Here is a 22618-nt window from a genome sequence, read left to right as displayed (position 1 = left end):
GTCTTTGGACTGACTGATAAGAGCTGAATTCTTCTAGGAAGAAAGAGGAAGGCTGCTGAAAAGAATTAAAAACTATGAACAAAGGGTTTTTTTTTTTGCCCTCTTTCTTTTGCCCTTTTTTTTTGCCTTCAGTAAACCACAGCAGTGATAAGACAATAGGCTGTAAAAAGGAGCGTGCACACATCTGTAGACAGGGAGAAACATTAGGTGGTAGCAGAAATAACCTAGGGAGAACCATCTTGGAAGCCACCCTGTTTCTGCTACAAATGAGCTAGTTCATTCATTCAACAAACATAAGCAATACTGTATATACCGACTGTATTTTGCTAGGCACTGGGAGGAATACAAACACAGAGGAGCCCAGTCTCTGCCCTCAGGAACTTATAATCAAATAGAGAACATACTACCAAAACTAGTTTAAGTGCCCCTTGGGTAATTCAAAATAACTGCTATGGGACTTTAGATGTAAACATTCTCACTCCTAGCTAGGGTGATCAGGGAGGGCTTTATTGGTGAGGTAGCAGGAGCAGTGCTTTAAAGGAGGAATAGAATTTTAAACGAGACACATCGACTAGAGATGACGGCAAGAGGGGGTTCAAGTACACAGGGAAATCTCTGAGTTGGCTGGAAACAGGTATATGGAGAGAGATGGAAGGAAAGAAGATTAAAGCCAGCTTTCACTTCAATTCACAAATACTAGCGTGCATACACTTAACAGAGATTTTCAAATTTTAACCCAATCACAGAAGGTCTCCTAGTTAAAAGAGAAACCTGACTTAGACATTCATTTCACAACTGCGCAAGAAAACCAATCTTAAATTTAGAAAGTTATATAAAAAACTAATCTTTTCTACGAAAAAGGACAGACAAGAGAGGGAGTTGGCTGGGTGGCTGGGTGACCTGAAATGGTCACAGCAGAGGCACTAGTAGGGACAACTTCTCATGGCCTTGCCAATGTGCTTTAATTCAGTCAAGAAGGACAACCTTTTAAGAGGAAAGACTTCAGACACCACTGCCAAATCACACTTTTGCTTCTACACAGAAAGTATAAGATAGGATTTGATGTTTAATGTCTTTTTATTCATGCTCCGAAAAACCACCAAACTCAATCCAACAGGCTAACAGACTTCAAACTTTTCCTTATTCTGACTCACTTAAGTTTATCTTTATTCAAAGCTTTCGTTAAGATTTCACACATAGTTCCTCCTTATAGCATCGGGCAAAAAAATCTTAATATTCTTTAACCCAGTACTCCTTTTTTATATAAGCAGATAATTGGGGAGTAAAAATTGGAATTAACTGGTCCCATATTCCTTCAACTCTGTGCCTCTGTTTACTCATTTGTACAGGATGGTTATTTTATGTGTCAAATTGGCTGGGCCATGGTGCCCAGACATTTGGTCAAACCTTTCTCTGGATGTTTCTGTGAAAGTGTTTTTGGATGGGATTAAGATTTAAATTGGTAGACTTTGAGAAAAGCAGCTCACCCTCCATGTCACGGGTGGGCCCTACCATTCAGTCAGAGGCCAACGCCACAATAGAGCAGAGACTAACCTATCCTGAGTAAGAGAGAATTCCGCCAGCAGACTGCCTTTGGACTTTTCTGCAACTCTTCCCCTTAGTCTCCAGCCTTCTGGCCTACCCTAGAGATTTTGGACTCACCAAGCCTCTACAACTTCCCCGAGGGAACTCCTTAAAATAAATCTCTGCCTCTCCACACATACACATTCTGCTTCTCTGGAGGATCCTAATACAAACGTTAGGGCCAGAACCAGGACTATAGCCTGTTGGTCAGACTATTTTCATTTCCCAAGAGGAGGAGAATAAAAGAAGGGAAAGAGTGTAGTCAAAGGGAAGAACAAAGCTAACACATATCTTTGTTTTTATTTATCTCTAGTTAAGGCAAATAGATTAAGCGTAAAGCAAACCAACTTATACATACATATTTTAATGTTGTAAAACCAAAAAAGTTTGACTTGGACTCACAAATTATTGCACAAAAATAAATATTTCATGTGTTTCCTTTCAGGCCCATTCTTCTTCTTTTTCTTTTAAAGTTTATTTATTTATCTTGAGAGAGTGTGTGTGTGTGAACAGTGGAGGCTCAGAGAGAGAGGATCCCAAGCGGGCTCCGCGTTGTCAGCGCAGAGCCTGATGTGGGGCTCGAACTCGCAAACCGTGAGATCATGACCTGAGCCAAAACCCAGTCAGACGCTTAACCGACTGAGCCACCCAGGCGCCACTCAGGCCCATTCTTCATAAAACATCCACACACATATGCAATTATTACCGACTTCAGTCCAACCAGAGTTTCAGAATTATTAAATCTCTATTTCTCACTAAGGACAACAGACCCCAGTAACTGATCTGCTACTATGTGATGATTAATAGTGATGAAATTAATCTGTATTTATTAAATAGGATTATTAACTGTTAAAGTTCAACTGCACATATCAAACAAAGAACTTCATTATTCTACCATCTCAGATCATTATTTCTATTTTATTAAGCAAACTTTCAATAACATTCTAGGGCATTATTAAAATGATATTTTTAGGGAGTCTGTGCCAATTATCCATCTTAGTCTGATGTTTCTCGTGGCATGTCAGCAATTCGTAACATTAGAAATCTTACATAGGTCTGTTTAGGTCACTATTGCCACATTTCATCTAAACCTGACTGCAAAGAAGCAAGGAATATAATTAGCCATTAATTATATTTGTTCTAATAGGATAAGTATTTCATCTGCAAATAATATTTGAGAGAGTTAAAGTCAAGTTATCCGCTTCTGAAGAACATCCTTCAGAGTAAGTACTTTTTTGCTACAAATATGAATATCTCATTATAGTTGAGCATTACATACCATCAAAACTCCAAAATTTACTTTTTAGTTAGTAGGAAGGTGGACACATTTTAACAAAAACTATGATAACGAATCTTTCTTACAGAAACTGAGGACTGATTCAAGAAGTAAGCACCTGAACTGGTAAGATCCTGACTGGGGGCAGATGTTACCACTTTAATGACCCAATGGTTCCGTGGGCCCTTGTGTGTCTACAATGCACAAGAGACTTAGGTGTGAACAGTCATACACAAATGATTCAAGAGCTTTCACTCTAAGTGGGGGAGTCAAAGGAGGTAGCAGTACTCAGACAATACATTACAGGTCGGAAAATATTTTGGGTAAATAAACAACTAAACAGACAGCAGTGGCAGATGAGAGGGGTAAGAAGGGTGGGAATGGTTTCCTCAGAGAACGAGAATATTTTATCACTGACACTGTTCCCAATTGCCAGCATATGGTGACAATTGAAAGTAACCTCTTTTCATGTTTTTTTCTTGTTTTTTAAATGAATGTTCATTTTTGAGAGAGAGAGAGAGCGTGAGCAGGGGAGGGGCGGAGAGAAAGGGGGACAGAGGAGGCAGAGTGGGCTCTGTGTGGACAGCAGAGAGCCTGATGAAGGGCCTGAAGTCAAGAACCACGAGATCATGACCTGAGTCAAAGCCCAACGCTCAGCCACCTGAGCCACCCAGGTGTCCCCCTGTTTATTCTCTTATAAAAGTCTGTTTATTATTTTTAAGTCACCTTCAGATGGTGCATCCCTTTGATGCTGGCATCTAGGGTGCACTGCTCCCACTGGCCCCCACCTCTTGGCACACCACTAAAAGACGGGGAGACCTCCAAAATGAAGCGTCCCACACTATCTCTAGGTCAAAGAGAACTTGTCTATGCCACACCAATAGAAAGAGCTTTCCCAAAAGAGAAATTTAAAAAAATTTAACTGTAACTCTTTTCACTACTGTCGCTGGTATTACTGTAAGTGGTTCAAATATATTATATACTAACATAACAACTGAAATGCTGATTTGTTTTCAATTTGTATTCATCTAATAAACAGACATATTTTCACGATGAAAAATAACTTACAACAAAAAGAAAATGTAGTGTCATCTCAGCATAATTAGGGAAAAATGCCCTTTTGCCATATTTTATTCTTTCGGAGATCATAAAAAAGGTCGGTAGCTTAAAAGTATCAATAGTTGACTTCCCTAAAAGTTGAAATTTACTTTCAGCTTCATAAGGAACCAACAGACTTGTCTCACTTCTGTAATTCCACTGTAAATAAAATACCCTAATAATATTAAAAATAAAATTTGCATACGGAAAAAAGTTCCTTCAACCGAATTTCTGATGTTATCGGTCCTAGTCTAAATGCTTTCTAGGTATGTGACCTGGAGATAAAATAAGTACCCTTAAACATATTGTGAGGAGATTTGTTGAAAACAGATGCAAGCACAAGAAATTATGACACTGCAACATCTGATCTGAAGGCATTCAATACAGAGCAGCTCAGACAGACTACGTGCAAAAGGGGCAGATCAGCTCCATCTCAAAGTCTACAGGGCTAAAAGCTAAGTCTCTATTGGCTATGTCACTAAGTGACTAAGTGACTAGTGACTAAGTCACTATTAGTGACTATGTGACACATGTGATCAGAGACCAAGTCATCACTTCCAGCACTGTGTTTGTAACTGTTTGGAATGAAGGCACTGTCACAAACTTTACTATAGTTACCACCTTTACAAAGAAAAGAACAACAAAGCACAATGTAATTATGCAATATGGGGAATTTGAGATTTAAATCATTTACATCCAGGAAGATGAATGAACAACGCACCATTTAACGAAAAATTTCATGCTAGATGGATTTTATAAAAAGGCATAAATTATTCTGCCATGTGGAATTCTTAAGAATTTAATGTGCATTAACATGGCAAGGCTTCTCAATAATGTACTCAATAATGATTAATAAATGTTACTGGTCAAAAGACTGCTACTAATATAGTGGGGCTTAAAAATAAGCAGATTGATCTCTATCTCTCAAAAAAATAAACATAAAAAAAACAACAACAACCCAGCAGATTGAATTAAGATCTCCTCTTCTAATATGTAACCTAGTTGCAGTAGGCTCCGAAGTTTCATTTCCAAGTTATTCACAAATATATCAATTTCTAGAGTTTGCTTAGCATCTAATAATCAATTAGACTTCATTTATAAAGTTAAAAGTAAACAAAAGCTTAGGAAAACAAATGTGCCCTCTTTCACCTCTTCAGGGAACCCCAGCCAGTATACGTCAGAGAAGCAGGATGCATCATATAAACAGCACGAGGCTAGACTGTAAGGAGACTACAGCACTCTCACCCTTCTACAAGGTTTGCAAGTCTATGCAGCACTGATATGTAGAGAAAACTAGAAAATCAACCAACTATAAATGCATCCTTCTGCTTAAACCTAACTACATATCAACTTACCAAATCCCTGTGCAACACCCAGTTAGCATGCAGGTAGTGAATCCCATCTAGGATCTGATACAATAGTGACTTCACCATTCCCCGAGGTAACTGAACTGGCTTCTTGTTTGCTTTAGAAGCTCTGTGAAACTTGATTATATGCTGAAAGAAAGAAAAATATCACCAGAAGCTTAAAAAAGAAAAGAGGGAAAGAGCACTTGATGTATAATATTTTCCTAACAGAAAAAGAAACACTCAGGGATTCCCGAAGATATTGAAAATATAATTTCATATTCTGCTGAATAACATAAACTTAAAATTTCCTACTAACTGGAGCTAAAATTTCATTTCCTGAGCAAATGATCGTGTCTCAGAAAACAAATGATTACAACAGAGAAGTTGAGAGCAATGTGATTTTATTTTAAAAGTATAATTAAAAAATACTTTCAGAATATACTTGACCCCTGTTTACCTGGTAGAAATTTTCAAGAACAGAATCTGTTTTATCTGTACTAATTAAATGAAAAGAAAATAAACAGAACAAATTTCAAGAGATACTTATGGGTTGGCTGACAAAGCATAAATGTGTTACCTGTTTATAATACATGGGTTATAAAGGAAGCACACAGGGAAATTATTTCAATAAAATACACAGAAGCATACAGAAATCACATGTAAATGACCAGTTCACACTGGAAATATTTAGAAATAGCTAAGATTCAGATGAGAAAAAAATAGCCTTGTACTAGTCATTAAAAACTTTCTAGGAACAGTATTAGTGGACATCTGGTAAAACACAATACCATTTTATAAACAGGAAAATTGCTTTATAAACAAATGTACCTCAGTAGAAACAAGATCCCATGTTTCAAACTCTCTTGACAAGTTTCTTCGTTTTAATTAAAGCACTCTTAAACTGCAAGAACACCTACAAATCAGCTGAAATCAACTCTGCTGTGTGTAACACTAGGCATATGTCTGATACCTCATGTGCAGAAGAACAGACTCTTGAGCAGTATTTATGGGTGAATATCAACCGTATTCTTGACATTAGTAAACACAACTAAAACAGGACAGACATATTTTATATTACAGGTCAACATTTTCACCTCCTATTTTCTTATGACATAGAAAGTAGAACAAGGATAAGGAAGAACTAGTAACTCATGAGTGAAGAAGTTTTACTTTCCAAAGAAAAAAATATATAGATAGCAAAGACTACCTGGTGGGAAAGTAAAAGTGTCAGCCTGCATGTAGTATGATTAATCTATACTTTATTAGCAGCATAACACTATTTTAATTTTCTTCTGTTATCTGCCCAAAGTATTTTAAAACAGTCAAGCAAAATAGAGCTAAAACTCAATAATCTAGAATGTTCTGTCACATATCCTAAGAAATGGTGTGACAATAAAGTCTGTTCACCTTAAGAGCTATGGTTTTCAGAGCTTAATAAAAATAGATTAAAATACATCCTTATTTATAAAAATTAAAACTTGACAGAGTGAGAAGAAAAGAAGATGTAGGGGAGGTACAATAAATGATGCCATATGCACTCCTCCAGTTAACATTTTTAAGTAATCTCTATCCCCAACGTGAGGCTGGAGCTTACAACTGCACGATCAAGAGGTGAACACTCTACTGGCTAAGCCAGTTAAGCACCCCTTCAGTTAACATTTTCATTAGGGTTTAACAAATCACTTTTTTACCAATATGTTATAACTACAAAAAACTACACTGGGGAAATCGCTTACCTTTGTTTTTATTCCAGGGCTATATAAAAAATATGCGGTGTGCTTAGCATGAAATTTCACCAACACCTAAGTGATTTTTTTAAATGACTCTTTTTACTGCAACTGTTTTTGTTATCCTCTGCTGCCTTACCCCAGCTAATTCAACACTCCAATTAAAATAAGAAAATGAAATGGATAAAGGAGGTTTTAGTAAACGGAATTATTTTATTTTTATTAAAATGAACATTAAAAGTACTTATTTGACTTAAATGAGTATTAATAAGAGGACAATAAGGCCAATGATGCCCATGTATACACATCTGGGAACACTGCATGCAGCATAATCTGCGAAAGTATAATTATTATATCGACACGTAAAATTAAATATCACATACTAGCTAGAAATTATACTGAATACAATACGATCTCCTATGTTCAACTATTACAAATCATGATTTATTACAAATTATGTTTATAAACCAGCCTACACAATTTCTCATAAATTTGGATCATATAATTTGATTTCATGTTAGGCTTGAGAATGAGCGTCCAATTCAATACCGGCCACACTAATTTAATAAATTTTTATTAACAGAATCCCAATTTGATTTGATCAGATTTATTTTAAAAGAACAGAAGTGAACAACAACAAAAATATTTACAACCAGCACTGACTGTGGACAATAGTTTCATAGAATAGAAAATGTGATGTCTACTTTCAGTTCAAAACAATTCTTTACAGATAACTTACACAAATAATTTGAATCAAATTGCATTTATACTCATGGAAAACAGAAATCCACACAGTGAAAAATACTTCTTATAAATCTGAAAGTATATGAAACCCATAGAAGTTTCCATTTCTGAAATCTGTTAGGGTTAAAATTATGTAAATGAGGTTAATTCTGGAAATTAGCAAGAGTTGAAAACTATTTTACTATTTTCAGGAGGTGAACTTCCTTCCAAACTATTTACTGTTTACTTGTGTTAGTTTTACTTCAAAATTTTGTTTTTACATTTACAAAGTGCAGCTGAATGAAAACTGTAAATTATTTTGAAGATACCTGAAACTGAGCCAGAATATTATAATCCCTTGCATATCAGTACAGATGGTCCTGACTTACAGTGGTTCAACTTATGATTTTTTGACGTGGTGATGGAGCAAAAGCGATGAGCATTCAGCAGAAACCACACTTTGAATTCTGAAATGTGATCTTTTCCCAGGCTAGCAGCACGCAGGCCAGTGCTCGCTCAGGATGCCAGGCGGCGGCAGCTGCTGTACCTCAGCGAGGGGCAACGGCCAACGCGCTACAACCACTCCACACTCACACAACCATTCTGGTTTTCAAGTTCAGGACGGTGTTCAATAGATGATGTGAGGTACCGAGCACTTCATTACAAAACAGGCTCTGTGTTAGGAGATTTTGCCCAACTGGAGGGGGATGTTAAGTGTTCTCAGCACAGTTAAGGTAGACTAGGCTACGCTATGATGTTCAGCAATCAGGCTAGGTGTATGAAATGTACTTCTGACTTGATATGTTTCCAATCTGCGATGCATTTATCAGGATCTAACTCCATCGTTGGTCAAGGAAGATCTGTATGTATGTTTTTTTTCTTTTATTTATCTCAAGAGATGCACAGCCAGTATAGAAATATACATATAGGCCAGTATACAAAACACAGTGAAATATTTAAAGATCCTATTAAATTACTTATTAAATATCAGAAAAAATAGAGTTCACAGAAGTGAAGCACTTGTTAATGAATTAACTCAATGTAATACTGGGTTTTCGCTTACTTGTTTTATTTTCTCAACTGTAGTCTGTGTTAACATGTTCTTTACACAAGACTGACTGATCAGCATATAAGTTTTGTGAGTATATTTCAAAATTGTTTTGGCTATCTTGCTACAGATTTTCATTTTATATATCATAAACTCTTATCCCCAAGATTGCACTTCAGAGTTTCAAGAAACATAACCGTTATGATTAATAGAGTAAATCTGATAGTTGCCCAAGACTTTCGTAAATACCGGTTTTAAAAACAATCTACTGAGTAAATGCAAAATACTGAGTTAGCTCTTTGTATTTCAGCTCTTTAGCCAAGATAAATTTAAATTCTGAGCCAAAGCATAAGAGACTCTTAAAAACTGAGAACAAACTGAGGGTTGATGGGGGGTGGGAGGGAGGGGAGGGTAGGTGATGGGCATTGAAGAGGGCATCATTTGGGATGAGCACTGGGTGTTGTATGGAAACTAATTTGACAATAAATTTCATATAATAAAAAAAATAAATAAAAGTAAAAAAAATTTTTTAAAATAAATTCTCAGTTTATAATAATTTTTATCAATGTAACATCATTTTTGTCATTATATTAGCTAACCTAATAAAACTCATCTAAGAGACTGTAATCACTTGACTTTGAGAATCTTCAAGGATTTGATTGGAAGCTGTCTTCCACAAAGAATTCTTCCTAAACGAGACCATGCCCAATTCAAGTAAGTACAATACTGAATTTCTGTTTATGGAAATAAGCAATACATTAGAATATGGTATTAAGTGTGAATAATATCCAGGAAATGATTAATAGTATGTTAGATTTGTATACTACACTTAGTTTATGAAGCTTTCCAAATACAAAATTGCTCTTCCAAATAATCCTGTAGAAAAGCAGGAAAAGTATCACATTTTACAGATGGGGGGGGGGGGGCCTACAACTTCAGAGCCCCCCCCCCCCCCACTCAGAGCCATTAAGAGACTTGCCTCATGTTGTATGACAAATAACAGAATGACTAGCTCTCACGTATTTGTCTCCCTACACACGGATACCACTTTCTCATCTTATATTCCTTTACAGAGTAAAAGGAAACATGCTGCTTTTAAATCCTAGAACAAAATGGCTATTACAGTTACCTTAAAAATTTTATCAAAAATCTGTAGCTAAGATACCACACCGAATAGTTGTTTATACTGTTCAGATTCTACTGTTTTCTGTAGCACGTTACAAACATGAAATTGATAAGACCAAAAAGTAATAATGCAAAGCAAAATACCCTAGTCTTGGTAATTCATCAACCATATTCTGTGAGGTCACTTTTACTTAAAAAAATGTAAATTTCACAGTAAGATAAACTCCTAAAATTGTTTTTAGTCACCTTTAATCTCTGACTAAAACCAATGACTTGATTCCTACCACAATTCACCTTACCCAGAGGTCATGTTCAGCGTAGTCAAACAGAAGCCATACTTTCCTATCAGCATGAGACAGAAACACCTTTTGAAGAGAGATGACATTTGGATGCTTAAGCTCTCGAAGTAACTGCAAAATAAGGAAGATCCATTAAAAATTTTTGCTATGAAAATCATGTTAAACGAACCACACCATTTGTAATTCACAGGCAATAAAAACGCAATGGTAATCAATCCTAAAAATCTCATAACTACCCACACTATTTTAAAAGTGTCCATACAGATGAGGAAAAACTGTTTGGAAAAGATATAATTGAGTAAATCTGTTTTGTTGTTATTGTTTAGTTGGTTTTATTTCATTTTTATTTTTTGTGATAAAATACATAACATTAAAATTACCATTTTAACAATTTTAAGTGTACAATTCAATAGCATTAAGTCTCCTCAAAATGTTTGCAACCATCACCACCACCCATTTTAGAACTATTTATGATCCTAAACAGAAACTCTGTACCCATTTAACAATAACTCCCCATTTCCCTTCTCTTCTCTCAGCCACTGCTAACCTCTACTCTACATCGTCTCTATGGATTTGCCTACTCTAGGTACCTCTTTTAAAGTATTAGAGTCATACAGTATCTGTCCTTTGGTGTCTGGCTTATTTCACTTAGCATAATGTTTTGAAGGTTAAGCCACACTGTAGCACTAGCAGCGTCATAATTTCCTTCCTTGCTTAGGGCTGAATACATTCCATGGTATGTATGTACCACCTTTTGTTTATCCATTCATCTGCTGATGTACTTGAGTTGTTTCCATGTTTTGGCTGCTGTAAACAATGCTGCTGTGAACACTGGTATACAGCTACCTGAGTCTCTGCTTTCGATTCTTTGGAAATATACCCAGGAGTGGAATCGGTGGATCGTATGAGACTTCTGTGGTTCACTTTTGGAGGCAACACCAAACCGGTTTTCACAGCAGCCGTACCATTTTATATTCCCATCAGCAACACATGAGGGTTCCAATTTCTCCACATCTTCATCAACACCTATTTTCCTTTTTCTCCCCGCTCTTTAATAACAGCCACATTGTAACAGATATGAAGTAGTATCTCACTGTGGTTTTGATTTGCCTTTTCCCTAACAATGGGTTAGGCATCTTCTTTAAGGTGCTCATTGGTCATTTGTATACCTCCTTTGAAAACATGTCTATCCAAAGTCTTTTGCCCAATTTTGAATTGTTTTCTTCTTCTTGTTGTTGTGATCCTTTAGTGTAGATATTAATCCCTTGTCAGATAAATGATTTACAAATGTTTTCTCCCATTTTGCTAGTTGTCTGTGTTTTGACATCATAAAACAATTGAACTTAAATGTGTAGTTTGCAATTCTTTAAAAAAAAAACTAATCACGACATTAGAAAATACAACATTTATCAATATCAAATAGCAGATGAGAATTAAGATCTGTAATTCTGTGAGATATGGTACCTATTTTCTCAGGCATTTCAAATATATAGTAAAATTGATTAAAATATTTTAGCCTTTAATAAAATAATAAAGAACTTATGCAGACAGAAGCATCTAAGTAGAACACATTTTTATGGGTTTAACCTTTCTCATTTCCTAGAAGGACATTCTTTTATCTAAAATCTTTTATCTCCTTATTTTATTCTCATTTCATAACCAATGTGGCCCTAATAATCCATTAGGATTAAAAGGTTAAAAAGTATTCCTACCTTGTCAACAACAGCTCCAACAATGACAAGAAAAAATTTCTCATGAAGCCTCATACTACGTATTTATCAGTTACAACTGACTTACACAGTGGCTTCCAAATGTGTTCCAAATACATGACAGCCATGTGAGAAAGTCAAGGTCTTGGAACTTACGACTTCAGTACCTTTTATAAGAACACTGCTACCAAAACAAGAATTAATATAAATACAATGTTAACAATATATGAAGGACTCTACAATGAATTCAGCAAAGGAAAGACTATGAATGGACTGTATGTTAAATCACTTACATTAGCGATTATTCTCCGGAAAGTGATAATTATTTTATTCAGAAGCAAGATTAAATTCAAGTTATCTATTTCTGCTTTCAGAATATAATTTCAAAGCTATGAGACTTTAGAGAGTACACACAAATCCTCAGAAACCTAAAGGGGCAGTATTTAAGATTAACCATTTCCTAATTAGTAAACAAGGCAAAGAATCTGATAGGGGAAGTCTAGACTTCGGAGTCACCCAGGATAATCCAGCTGGCTGGAGAGCCAACCCTAGTGCTAAGTTCACCTTAGTTCTGGGTCAAGCGTTTTCTCTATTACCTCACGATTGGAACACACTTCTCAGGCACTATTTCAAATCATTTCTGGAAAGTGGCAGGGTAGAAATTGCGACAAACTCCATTAGAAACCTACATATAAAGCTATTCTTAGATAACCCCTCAATTTTACTTCCAAGATGAGGCTTAGCTCCGGTACTGGGGAAGTGGGGGAAACAACCAGCAACATACGTTATTAAGTTCTCTAGAGGCCCAAACATGGTGCTAAATAAGCAGAGGACATGCCTTATCTCGCTTAATCATGAATTACTGTATGAAATATTTATATTACTTCTATTTTATGAGAAAATAGTGGTTTGAGGGTATTAAATAATTTGCTCATGGTCATAGTCCTGGGTAGTGGTTACGATCAGGCTTTAAATGCTTTTAAAACTAATTAATTGACTTTTAAAACACAAAGCCAACACTCTAAGGTCTAATACCAATACCTTCCAAGACCTAACACTCTGGGGGGGGGGCTATTTCTCATTATACTTCATAAGCACAGATGTCTAAATATATATTAGGGTGTGAAATGCACAGTGACAGGCACAGTGCCTTGCTCACCATTTCACTGCTAGGTTCTAGCACACTGCCTGGGCACCTGGTAGGCACTCATTAGGTATTTGATGATTAATGAATTTGTGAATTAAAAAATATACACAGGGGCGCCTGGGTGGCGCAGTCGGTTAAGCGTCCGACTTCAGCCAGGTCACGATCTCGCGGTCCGTGAGTTCGAGCCCCGCGTCGGGCTCTGGGCTGATGGCTCAGAGCCTGGAGCCTGTTTCCGATTCTGTGTCTCCCTCTCTCTCTGCCCCTCCCCCGTTCATGCTCTGTCTCTCTCTGTCCCAAAAATAAATAAACGTTGAAAAAAAAAAAATTAAAAAAAAAAATATATATATACACAAATGTACAGGCATCATACAAAACACCCTTTGGCTTCTGACCTGTGGACTAAGATCACTGCTTTCATCATAAAACCAGTCTACTTCTTTTTTTTTTTTTTTTTTTAATTTTTTTTTTTCAACGTTTATTTATTTTTGGGACAGAGAGAGACAGAGCATGAACGGGGGAGGGGCAGAGAGAGGGAGACACAGAATCGGAAACAGGCTCCAGGCTCTGAGCCATCAGCCCAGAGCCCGACGCGGGGCTCGAACTCACGGACCGCGAGATCGTGACCTGGCTGAAGTCGGACGCTTAACCGACTGCGCCACCCAGGCGCCCCTCTACTTCTTTTAAGAATCTACTTCTTGGGGCGCCTGGGTGGCTCACTCGGTTTAGCATCCGACTCTTGATTACGGCTCCGGTCACGATCTCGCAGTTTGTGGGTTAGAGCCCCTCAATGGGCTCCGCACGAGTTCAGAGCCTGCTTGGGATTCTCTCTCTCTTCTCCTCGCTCTCTCTGCCTCTCCCCTAGCTTTCAGAATAAATAAATAAACTTAAAAAAAAAAATCCACTTCTATTTTTAAAACATCTACCTGATGAGTCAGACAACAAATCTTCGAGGGTAATAATTTAAAAATATATTAACAGTCAGTGCTATCATTATCATAGTAAGTAAGTAACAGTAAGTGTTATGGACTGAACTGTGTTCTCCCTCACATTCATATGTTGAAGCCTTAACTGCCAGTACCTTAGAATGTGACTGTATCTGAACATAAGACCTTTACAGAGGCAATTAAGTTAAAATAAGGTCATTAGGGTGGCCCTAATCCAATCTGAATGGTGACCTTATAAGAAGAGATTAGGTAGGACACACAGAGAGACACCAGGGCAGCTGGTACAGACAGGACCTTCCAAGAGGTCACAAGAGAATAGTCGTCTGCAAAACCAGGAGAAGCCACAGAGGAAACCCAACTCTGCAGACTCTCCAATTTTGGACTTACAAGTTCCACCACAGAGAGAGTCAGTTTCTGTTGCTTAAGCCACCCAGTCCATAGTATTTTGCTATGGCAGCCTTGGTAAACTAACTCAGTAAATAACTACTATTAGTGAGTAAGTAAAACACTCTATGCAGATGTTTTTTAAAGGGAGATTTATCAGGAGATGGGTCACTGTGGGATTAGAGATGGAACCGAGTCTCAGTGGGGAATTACATCTAAGTAAATATTTCTATTGAAGTACTTCCAAAAAACCAGGGAGCTGTGCTACATTTAGCAGGGCTAACATTAACCAAATACCTCCTACATGCCAGCCACTGTGGGAGATACACTAGGTCCTGGACATAAAATGTGCTAAGACTTGCTGAGGTTCTCCAGTGGGAGACAAATGCAAGTAAGCAGACAATCCTAGGCTGCGGCTGCAGTAGTGGTAACCCATTACCGACAGCAGCTAACATTTACCTGGAGTTTATGGTGTCCAAAGAAGTATGCTAAGCCCCTCACAATAAACCCTATGAGACACTATTACCATTTTACAGATGAGGAAACAAAAACACAATTAACTTGCCTTGGGCCCTACAAGCTAGTAAGTGGTCAAGCCAAGTAAATCACAGGTTTATTTGGCTAGGGCTTTAAGTGCTACAGGCAGTGCTTTGACATTGGTACTCTGGCACTGGGAACATCCCAGTTTTCAAAGCTGATGAAAAGAACTTCAGCATTTCATCACCCCGTACAGAGCCCACAGCATGTAGTTACATATTTCTTAACATTTTCTAAGGTTGGTTTTTTTTTTTTTTTTTTGCCTTTTTGAAGATTTTAAGTTAAAAAAAATTAAAGAAAAGGTTTGAATAAGCTTAAGCAGTGGTTTCCATCACAAAAATCACCTAAATTCTTCTAATTCTACTGGGAACAAATTCTTGTAATTTCCTGAATACTAAGATCACTGCTAAAAATATAAACGTCTTAATATGTCATTCATTACAAACTTAATTCATTCTAATTGTGCCATCTAATATCACCCTTAATTTGAACTCTTAAAGTACAAATAAATAAAAAATTAATAATATTTGAAACTGTATCTTGTTAATAAATACCATGTATAGCTGTGAGAAGATACGAAAATCTCCAATATTCTCAAAATGACATTGATTTATAATATTAAAATTTTACAACATGGCAAAAATAATAAATTCTGAATTTATGCCATAGGTCTGACGATAGCTATGGGCTGCTTCTATAATTTGGCTATTGTAAATGATACTGGAATAAACACACAGGTGCATGTATACCTTTGAACAAGTGTTTCTGCATTTTAGGGGTAAATACCCAGTTAGTGTGATTACTGGATCCTAGGGTAGTTCTATTTTTTTTTATTAAAAGAAACAAACTTTTTTTAATGTTTATTTTTGAGAGGGAGGGAGGGGCAGAGAGAGAGGGAGACATAGAATCTGAAGCAGCGGCCAGCTGCTGAGCTGTCAGCACAGAGCCTGACGTGGGGCTTGAACCCACAAACTGTTAGATCATGATCTGAGCTGAAGTCAGACGCTTAACCGCCTGAGCCACCCAGAGGACGCTAGGGTAGTTCTATTTTTAACTTTCTCAGGAACCTCCATACGGTTTTCCACAGTTGCTACACCAGTTTGCATTCCCACCAATGGTGCAAGAAGATTCCTTTTTTTCCACAGCCTCGCCAACACGTGTTGTTTCTTCTGTTTTTGATTTTAGCCATTCCGGCAGGTATAAGGTGATAGCTCATTGGAGTATTGGTTTGCATTTCCCTGATAATGAGTGATGTTGAGCATCTTTTTTGTCTATTGGCCATCTGGATGTCTTCTTTGGAGAAATGCCTATTCACGTCATCTGCCTATTTTTTAACTGGGTTATTTGTTTTGAGTGTTCAGTTTTATCAGTTCTTTATATATTTTAGACACTAACCCTTTATTAGACATGTGATTTGCAAATATCTTTTCCCATTAAGTGGGTTGCTTTCTAGTTTTGTTGACTGTTTCCTTCGCAGTGCAGAACCTTTTTATTTTGATGTAGTCTCAACAGTTTATTTTCGCTTTTGTATCCCTTACCTCAGGAGGCATATCTAGAAAAGTGTTGCTATAGATGATGTGAGAGAATTGACTGCCTGTGCTCTCTTCAAGGATTTTTATGGTTTCATGTCTTACATTTAGGCCTTTAATCCATTTTGAGTTTATTTTTGTGTACTGTTTAAGAAAGTAGTCCAGTTTCATTCTTTTGCATATAGCTGTCCAGTTTCCCCAATACCGTGTGTTGAAGAGATTGTCTTTTTTCCCATTATAAATTCATTTCTCCTTTGTCAAAGATTAACTGACACACTTGTGAGTTCATTTCTGGGTTTTCTATTCTGTTCCACACATTTAAAAAATTAAACAATATATTTCCAAATAATCCATGAATAAAAGAAAAGAATCACAAAGAAAATTGAAAATATTCTGTACTAAATGATAATGAAAATACAATGTAACAAAAATTATGGAATGCAAGTAGAATACAGCTTAAAGGGAAATTTATAGTTTTAATTGCTTATTGAAAAGAACCATTTAAAAATCAATGACCTAAGGTTCCACCTTAAGAAGATAAAAAAGACATGTAAGCCAAAAGTAGAAGGAAAAAAAATAATAAAGAGTAGAGATCGATAATATAGAGAGAAAATACAAATTACCAACCTCCAATGAAACAGGACATCCCTACAGAAGCTACAGATATGAAAAGATACGGGAATAATATGAACAACTTGGTGCTGATAAATCAACAACTTGCATGAAATAGACAAACTACATAAAAAATACAAAATATCAAATACTAGATGCTATTAAGGATATAATATTAGTTTGTGAATTCTATCAAATATTTATAGAAGAAAAACTACCAATCTTACAGAAACTCAGAATACAGGGGATGAAGAAATGCTGCATAACGTGTTTCACGAGGACAGCATAATCTTGATACCAAAGACAAAGACATTACAGAAAAGATAATTATAGAACAACATCCTTCAAACTCATACAGTTAAAACTCCTTAACAACACACTAGTAAATCAAATCTAGCAATAAACAACCAAGCAGGGATTATTTCAAGAATGCAAAATTGGACAAACATTAAAAATCAATGTGGTCTACCAATGAAACAGAATAAAAGAGAACTATAGGGTCATTTCAGTACACGTAGAAAAAAAGCATCTGATAAAATTCAATACCACTTATGAAAAAACTAGAAAGAGCTTCCTAAGTCTGACTGACAGCATCTATAAAAACCTACAGCTGGCATTTTATCTAATAGTGAAACACTGAAAACACTTTCCCCAAGACTGGGAACAAGTCAAAGATGTCCGTCCTCATTACTCTTCAACATTATATGGAAGCCAAGTCAGTGCAATAAGAAAAAAAATACAAAGATGAAAAGAGGTGTAAAACTATTCCAAATCATAGATGACATAATCATTTCTCTGCATATATCACCAAAACCTACCAGTGAATTTAGATATAAAATGGATATGAAAATAACAATATTAAAAAAATTCGAAGTATAGAAGCAAACAAATGGGAAGTAAAAATTTTTAAAGCAATCCATTTACAAGAGTACCAGAAAACATGAAGTCCTTAGGAACGAATTTAACAGAAGGTGTGCGTTTTCTCTACAACTAAAAACTACAAAACACTATTGAGAAAAATTAAAGAAAATATTAAAAAATAGAAAGTTTATCTTTTGAGTTTCATGGACTGAATGCAATATTATTAAGATATTAGTTTTCCCCGAATTGATCCAAACCATAATCTCAGCATGCATATTTTAGAAATAAAAATTCATATTCATATGAATATGAATTCAAACATTCATATGATACTGAAAAGGACCTAAAATAGCCCAAACAATCCTGAAACAGAGGACTAAAGCTGGTGGCCTTATACAATCTTACTTCAAATCTTGCTGTAAAGCTAGAGTGACCTCATAATGGCATAAGGGCGGACAAAGAGATCAGTAAGAATGGAACAGAGCCCAGAACAGTTCACACTTACATAGTCATTTAAGTTTTCACAAGGGGAGGGGAGAAGCTCAAACCTTACATCACATGTATACAAACAAAAATGAATTAAACAGAACCCAAACTAAAGCGTACAACCAAAACTATACAGCTTTTAGAAGGAAACACAGGAAAATATCTTCACAATCCGTGGCTAAAGATTTCTTCAGTCAGGCACAGAAAACAATGGTCACGAAAAGGAAAAAATAGTAAATTTCATCAAAAATAAAAATTTGTGCTCACTTTAGGTTGAAGAACCATAATCATATACGTTAAAAATAAGTGTTCATATTTCTCTCCGTGCTTAACTTCATTTACAGTTATCAACATACACATGAAGAATGTCTGTTCCTAAAATGAGTTGTTTTCAAAACATTTTGCTGAAGTTTAATAAACACAGAGAAAGAGCACACAAACCCGTTAAGTGCACAGCTCGGTGAGTTCTCACATACTAAACCCACATAACCAGACCCAGAACAAGAACAAGAAACAGCACATTACTAGAATCCTGAAAGTTCCCTTGTCTCCACTTTCCATCACTCCCTGACCCCTCCAAAGATAATCTCTATCATGACATCTAACATCACTGACCACAGTTCAATGGATTTTAATTCTTTAAAACTAACTAGAATATACAGAACTGTAGATGCTGGAAGAACTGATAGTTAATGTACAGATACCCTTCCTCTAGATTCAAGAGCATTAAAAATCTATCAATTACATGAAAGGTAATTTTCAGCATGGCATACCCTCCACCTCACCTCTACTCTTCCCTCGTGGAGGTAATTTTTACATGTCTTCCTGGAACCTTCCTTGATTTTCTCAGTTAGATGTAGAGCCTTTTCTCATTTTCCATACAGTTCTATCACTGTGCTTGGTATACCATTATTATAAGATATATGAGTGTCTTTCCTCATCAGCATGTAAATACTCAAGGCCAGGGACCCTGACTGTTCCGTTTCTTTACTTTTACCTACTCTAGTTCCTGTCAACATGACATACAACAAATGAATGAAAACCCAGTGGTATAAATCTACTAAATGAGTAAAATTATCTAAGTTAATATATCTAGCTCACAATAGCCTATTATCTGGGGATAGATACAAGGGCTAAAAGCAACAAGATTATAATATATATTCTATAATATTCTCATTATAGCCAGAAAAGATAAATTTGGACCCACAGTGCCACAATAGTAAAAACTGAAGTAAAATCTCATGAAAGTAAAACTCAGTTTAAATCTGTGAATAATTATTTAATAGTGCATTAAGATGAATATTTTCCTTTGGGATTAAAATGAGATTCTAATGCCATATGGAAAGCTAAGTTTCCAAAAGAAAACAGCGCATATTTTTAACATATTCAAATGAACAGATACAATGAAAATCAAGTAACACAATCTCATTTTAAGTTCATGTAATGACATCAATCTCATTAAAATAGAAATACTAGTTTTAATGAACATATAGGTTCCTACAAACTTACTTTTATTGCACCCAATGAAATAATAACTGGACCCTTAATATTTAGTGACATTTACCAGAAAAATATATATTTATATAAACAACTAAGACTGACTTACTCCCAAATAAATGAATTTATGCAGACATTTTTGCTAGAACTACATGCCACCTTTACTTCTCTTAGGAAAGAAATATATTTTTCTACAAATGGCCAATATGAAAAATATTTACCAACTTTCAATTAATGTGTATATGTGACAAATACAATTCAGAGACCACATAGTTGACGTTCATGAGTCAAATGACAATAATGATTATAAAAAGAGCTTCACTTACTGCTATTTCTCTACATGCCGACATAGAGATGCCAGTTCCTTCTATTTGTTTTAAAGCATAGTCCTTATCATCTTTCCTGCAAAAACAAAGTTATTTTAATATACAGATAAAACTAAATTTATGTGCATTTTTAGTAATATAAAATATAAATAAATATAAGCCACATATTTGATACACAGACCACTTTTCACATGTGTTAAATAGTATCATATAGGAAGAAGTTTTTAGATCATCTAGTTCAATCCCATTATTTGATGAGGAAAGTTACATTCAAAGTAATAAAAAGACTTGTCCAAGCCTCCATGGTTTGGGGAAGACAAAGATTCAGAAATGGAGCTCCAGACTTTCAGCAATGATACGTATAGATTTCCTTTTATACACGCATGTGTGCGTGTGTACTGTACCCTCAACACACACACACACACACACACACACACACACACACACATACACACACACACAACCTTGCTTCCTAAAACCCATTCAGATATCGGTGGGTCAAAAAAAAATTAAGAAATGAATGCATCAGTAAAGTACAAGATGGTTATAATTTCAAACATGTTATAGTCCTCATATCTCCCAAATACCTTTGAAGAGATTCACTCAACATGTGTTTACTAAGCACTTACTATGTATTCAGAACTGTGCTCGGTATGGGGGTTACAGCAGAGTTCCTTCTTCTATGGAGCTTTCTGTGTCTGCTGGCCTAGACAGGTAAGTAACTAACATACCGCAGAGGTTACTCAACGGTTACTCTGGTGGAGGACCTAAGCAAGGACTTCTCAGAAGAAACACCGTTCAACTGGGGCCTAAGTGGCAATTTTCACACTGTTTTGACTCAGGACCCCTTTACTCTCTTGGATATTACTGAGGACCTGCAAGGTTTTGTTCGTCATATCTATCAGTATTTACCCTATTCGATTTTAAAAATGGGAACTTTTAAAAACAGAATACAAAGCACCTATCCGTTAGCCAGCAGAGCGATGATGTCACGTTATGACACCTTTGGGGAAAAAACCCACTGTACACTCACGAGACAGTGAGAAAGGAAATACCATTGACCCTTGAACAATATGGGTTTGAGGTGCACGGGTCCACTTATGTGCAGATTTTTTTCAACAGATACAATACAGTACTGTAAATATATTTTCTCTTCTAGTTTTAGTAACATTTTCTTTTTTCAAGCTTTCTTTATTGTTAAGAACACAGTAAATAACATATGTAACATAACAAACGTGTTTAATTTGCTGTTTATGTGATCTGTATGGCTTAAGTAGTCAAGTTCTTATGGAACTAAAAGTTATATGTGGATTTTAGACCGTGGTGACCGCGGTAGGCTGTTGGCGCCCCCAACCCCCCACGTACTCAAGGGTCAACTGTGACATCACAGCACTACTATGAAAATCGTGTTGACCTTGCAGATTCTCTGAAAGGATTCTGGGGGCAACTAGCGGTTCCCAGATCGGAGTTTGAGAACTGCTGATGTGGGGGTATGTGTATTTGTGTATGTGTATGTGGCTTGAGTTAAGACGGAAACACAATGTGAAGACGCATGAGGCAAGACAAAAGCATGTGAGGAGAACAGACATCGTAAACAACGGGCGATGAGGCTAAGGACATTAATCAGGAACCAGAACATAAAAGTCTTTCTACTCCAAGAATAACAGGAAGCCCTCCATTAAAGATCTCTTTAATAAGAGAATATCAATTATGTTTTATTGGGAAAACATATCTTTGGCTGCCTTTTGAATGCTTTGGGAGAGCAAATAAGAACAGGAGGCAGAGAAGCCACTGAAAAGCAAACAGCGTTAAAGTAATTCAGCTGAGAGACGGTGGCGGTGGCTGCACAACGGTGGTTTCTATACAGAGGACACGGACCGGAGTGCGCGAGGCAGGACCAGTAGCACTTGGTGACAGGATACTGGTCAGAAGGAAGGAGGAGGAGTCAAAGATAATGATTTCTGCCGAGGCAGCAGGTTACCAGCAACATTACCGACTGAAATAAGAAACGGGAGGAAAAGGACCGAGGGAAGAAGAAGACAGCTCTGTTTCGTGTAGGGTGAGTCTGCGGCACATCCGAGATACCAGAGTGAGGATGGCAAGCTGAATAAACAAGTCTAAAGCTCGAGAGAAAGCTGAAGACACGCGTTTACTATAATTAGGACACACACGGTAATCAAAGCCATGGGAGTAAAGTGACGCCAGAGAGGTCAAAAAAAAAAAAAAAAAAAGAGTTTCAGAAAGGGTAGAATAGTAAATAGTATCGAAAGCTGCGGAGGAGACTAGTGAGGTGAAGAAGCGTTCACTGAATTTAGCAATGATGAAGTCACCAGAGAGCAGACCGGGCGAAAACAGTT

The 22618-nt window shown here is 36.5% G+C and overlaps 1 protein-coding gene and 1 long non-coding RNA gene across 5 annotated transcripts in view; one reads left to right on the top strand and one right to left on the bottom strand.

The window, feature by feature from the left end:
* Positions 1-22618, bottom strand: part of CDK8 (cyclin dependent kinase 8) — a 115008-nt gene that overhangs the window by 36378 nt on the left and 56012 nt on the right. For 3 of the 4 annotated variants that reach the window (XM_045461152.1, XM_045461238.1, XM_045461321.1), the window contains exons 2-4: positions 20262-20337; positions 10230-10340; positions 5314-5454 (exon numbers count right to left, since the gene is read on the bottom strand). In XM_045461152.1, the coding sequence (XP_045317108.1) occupies positions 5314-5454; positions 10230-10340; positions 20262-20337 (328 nt within the window). Of the gene's footprint in view, positions 1-5313; positions 5455-10229; positions 10341-20261; positions 20338-22618 lie in introns of those variants that run through there. The other variant, XM_045461401.1, reaches the window with a different exon arrangement.
* On the top strand, positions 3546-22257 carry LOC123589416. Its single transcript, XR_006708338.1, has 3 exons — positions 3546-4610; positions 9400-9519; positions 21579-22257. It is a non-coding gene; the product is annotated as an uncharacterized LOC123589416 (long non-coding RNA).

The sequence above is a fragment of the Leopardus geoffroyi genome, chromosome A1, assembly GCF_018350155.1.
Source record: "Leopardus geoffroyi isolate Oge1 chromosome A1, O.geoffroyi_Oge1_pat1.0, whole genome shotgun sequence".
NCBI lineage: Eukaryota > Metazoa > Chordata > Mammalia > Carnivora > Felidae > Leopardus > Leopardus geoffroyi.
The sequence above is the reverse complement of the archived record's forward strand: the minus strand, read 5'-3'. Positions and strand labels throughout refer to the sequence as shown.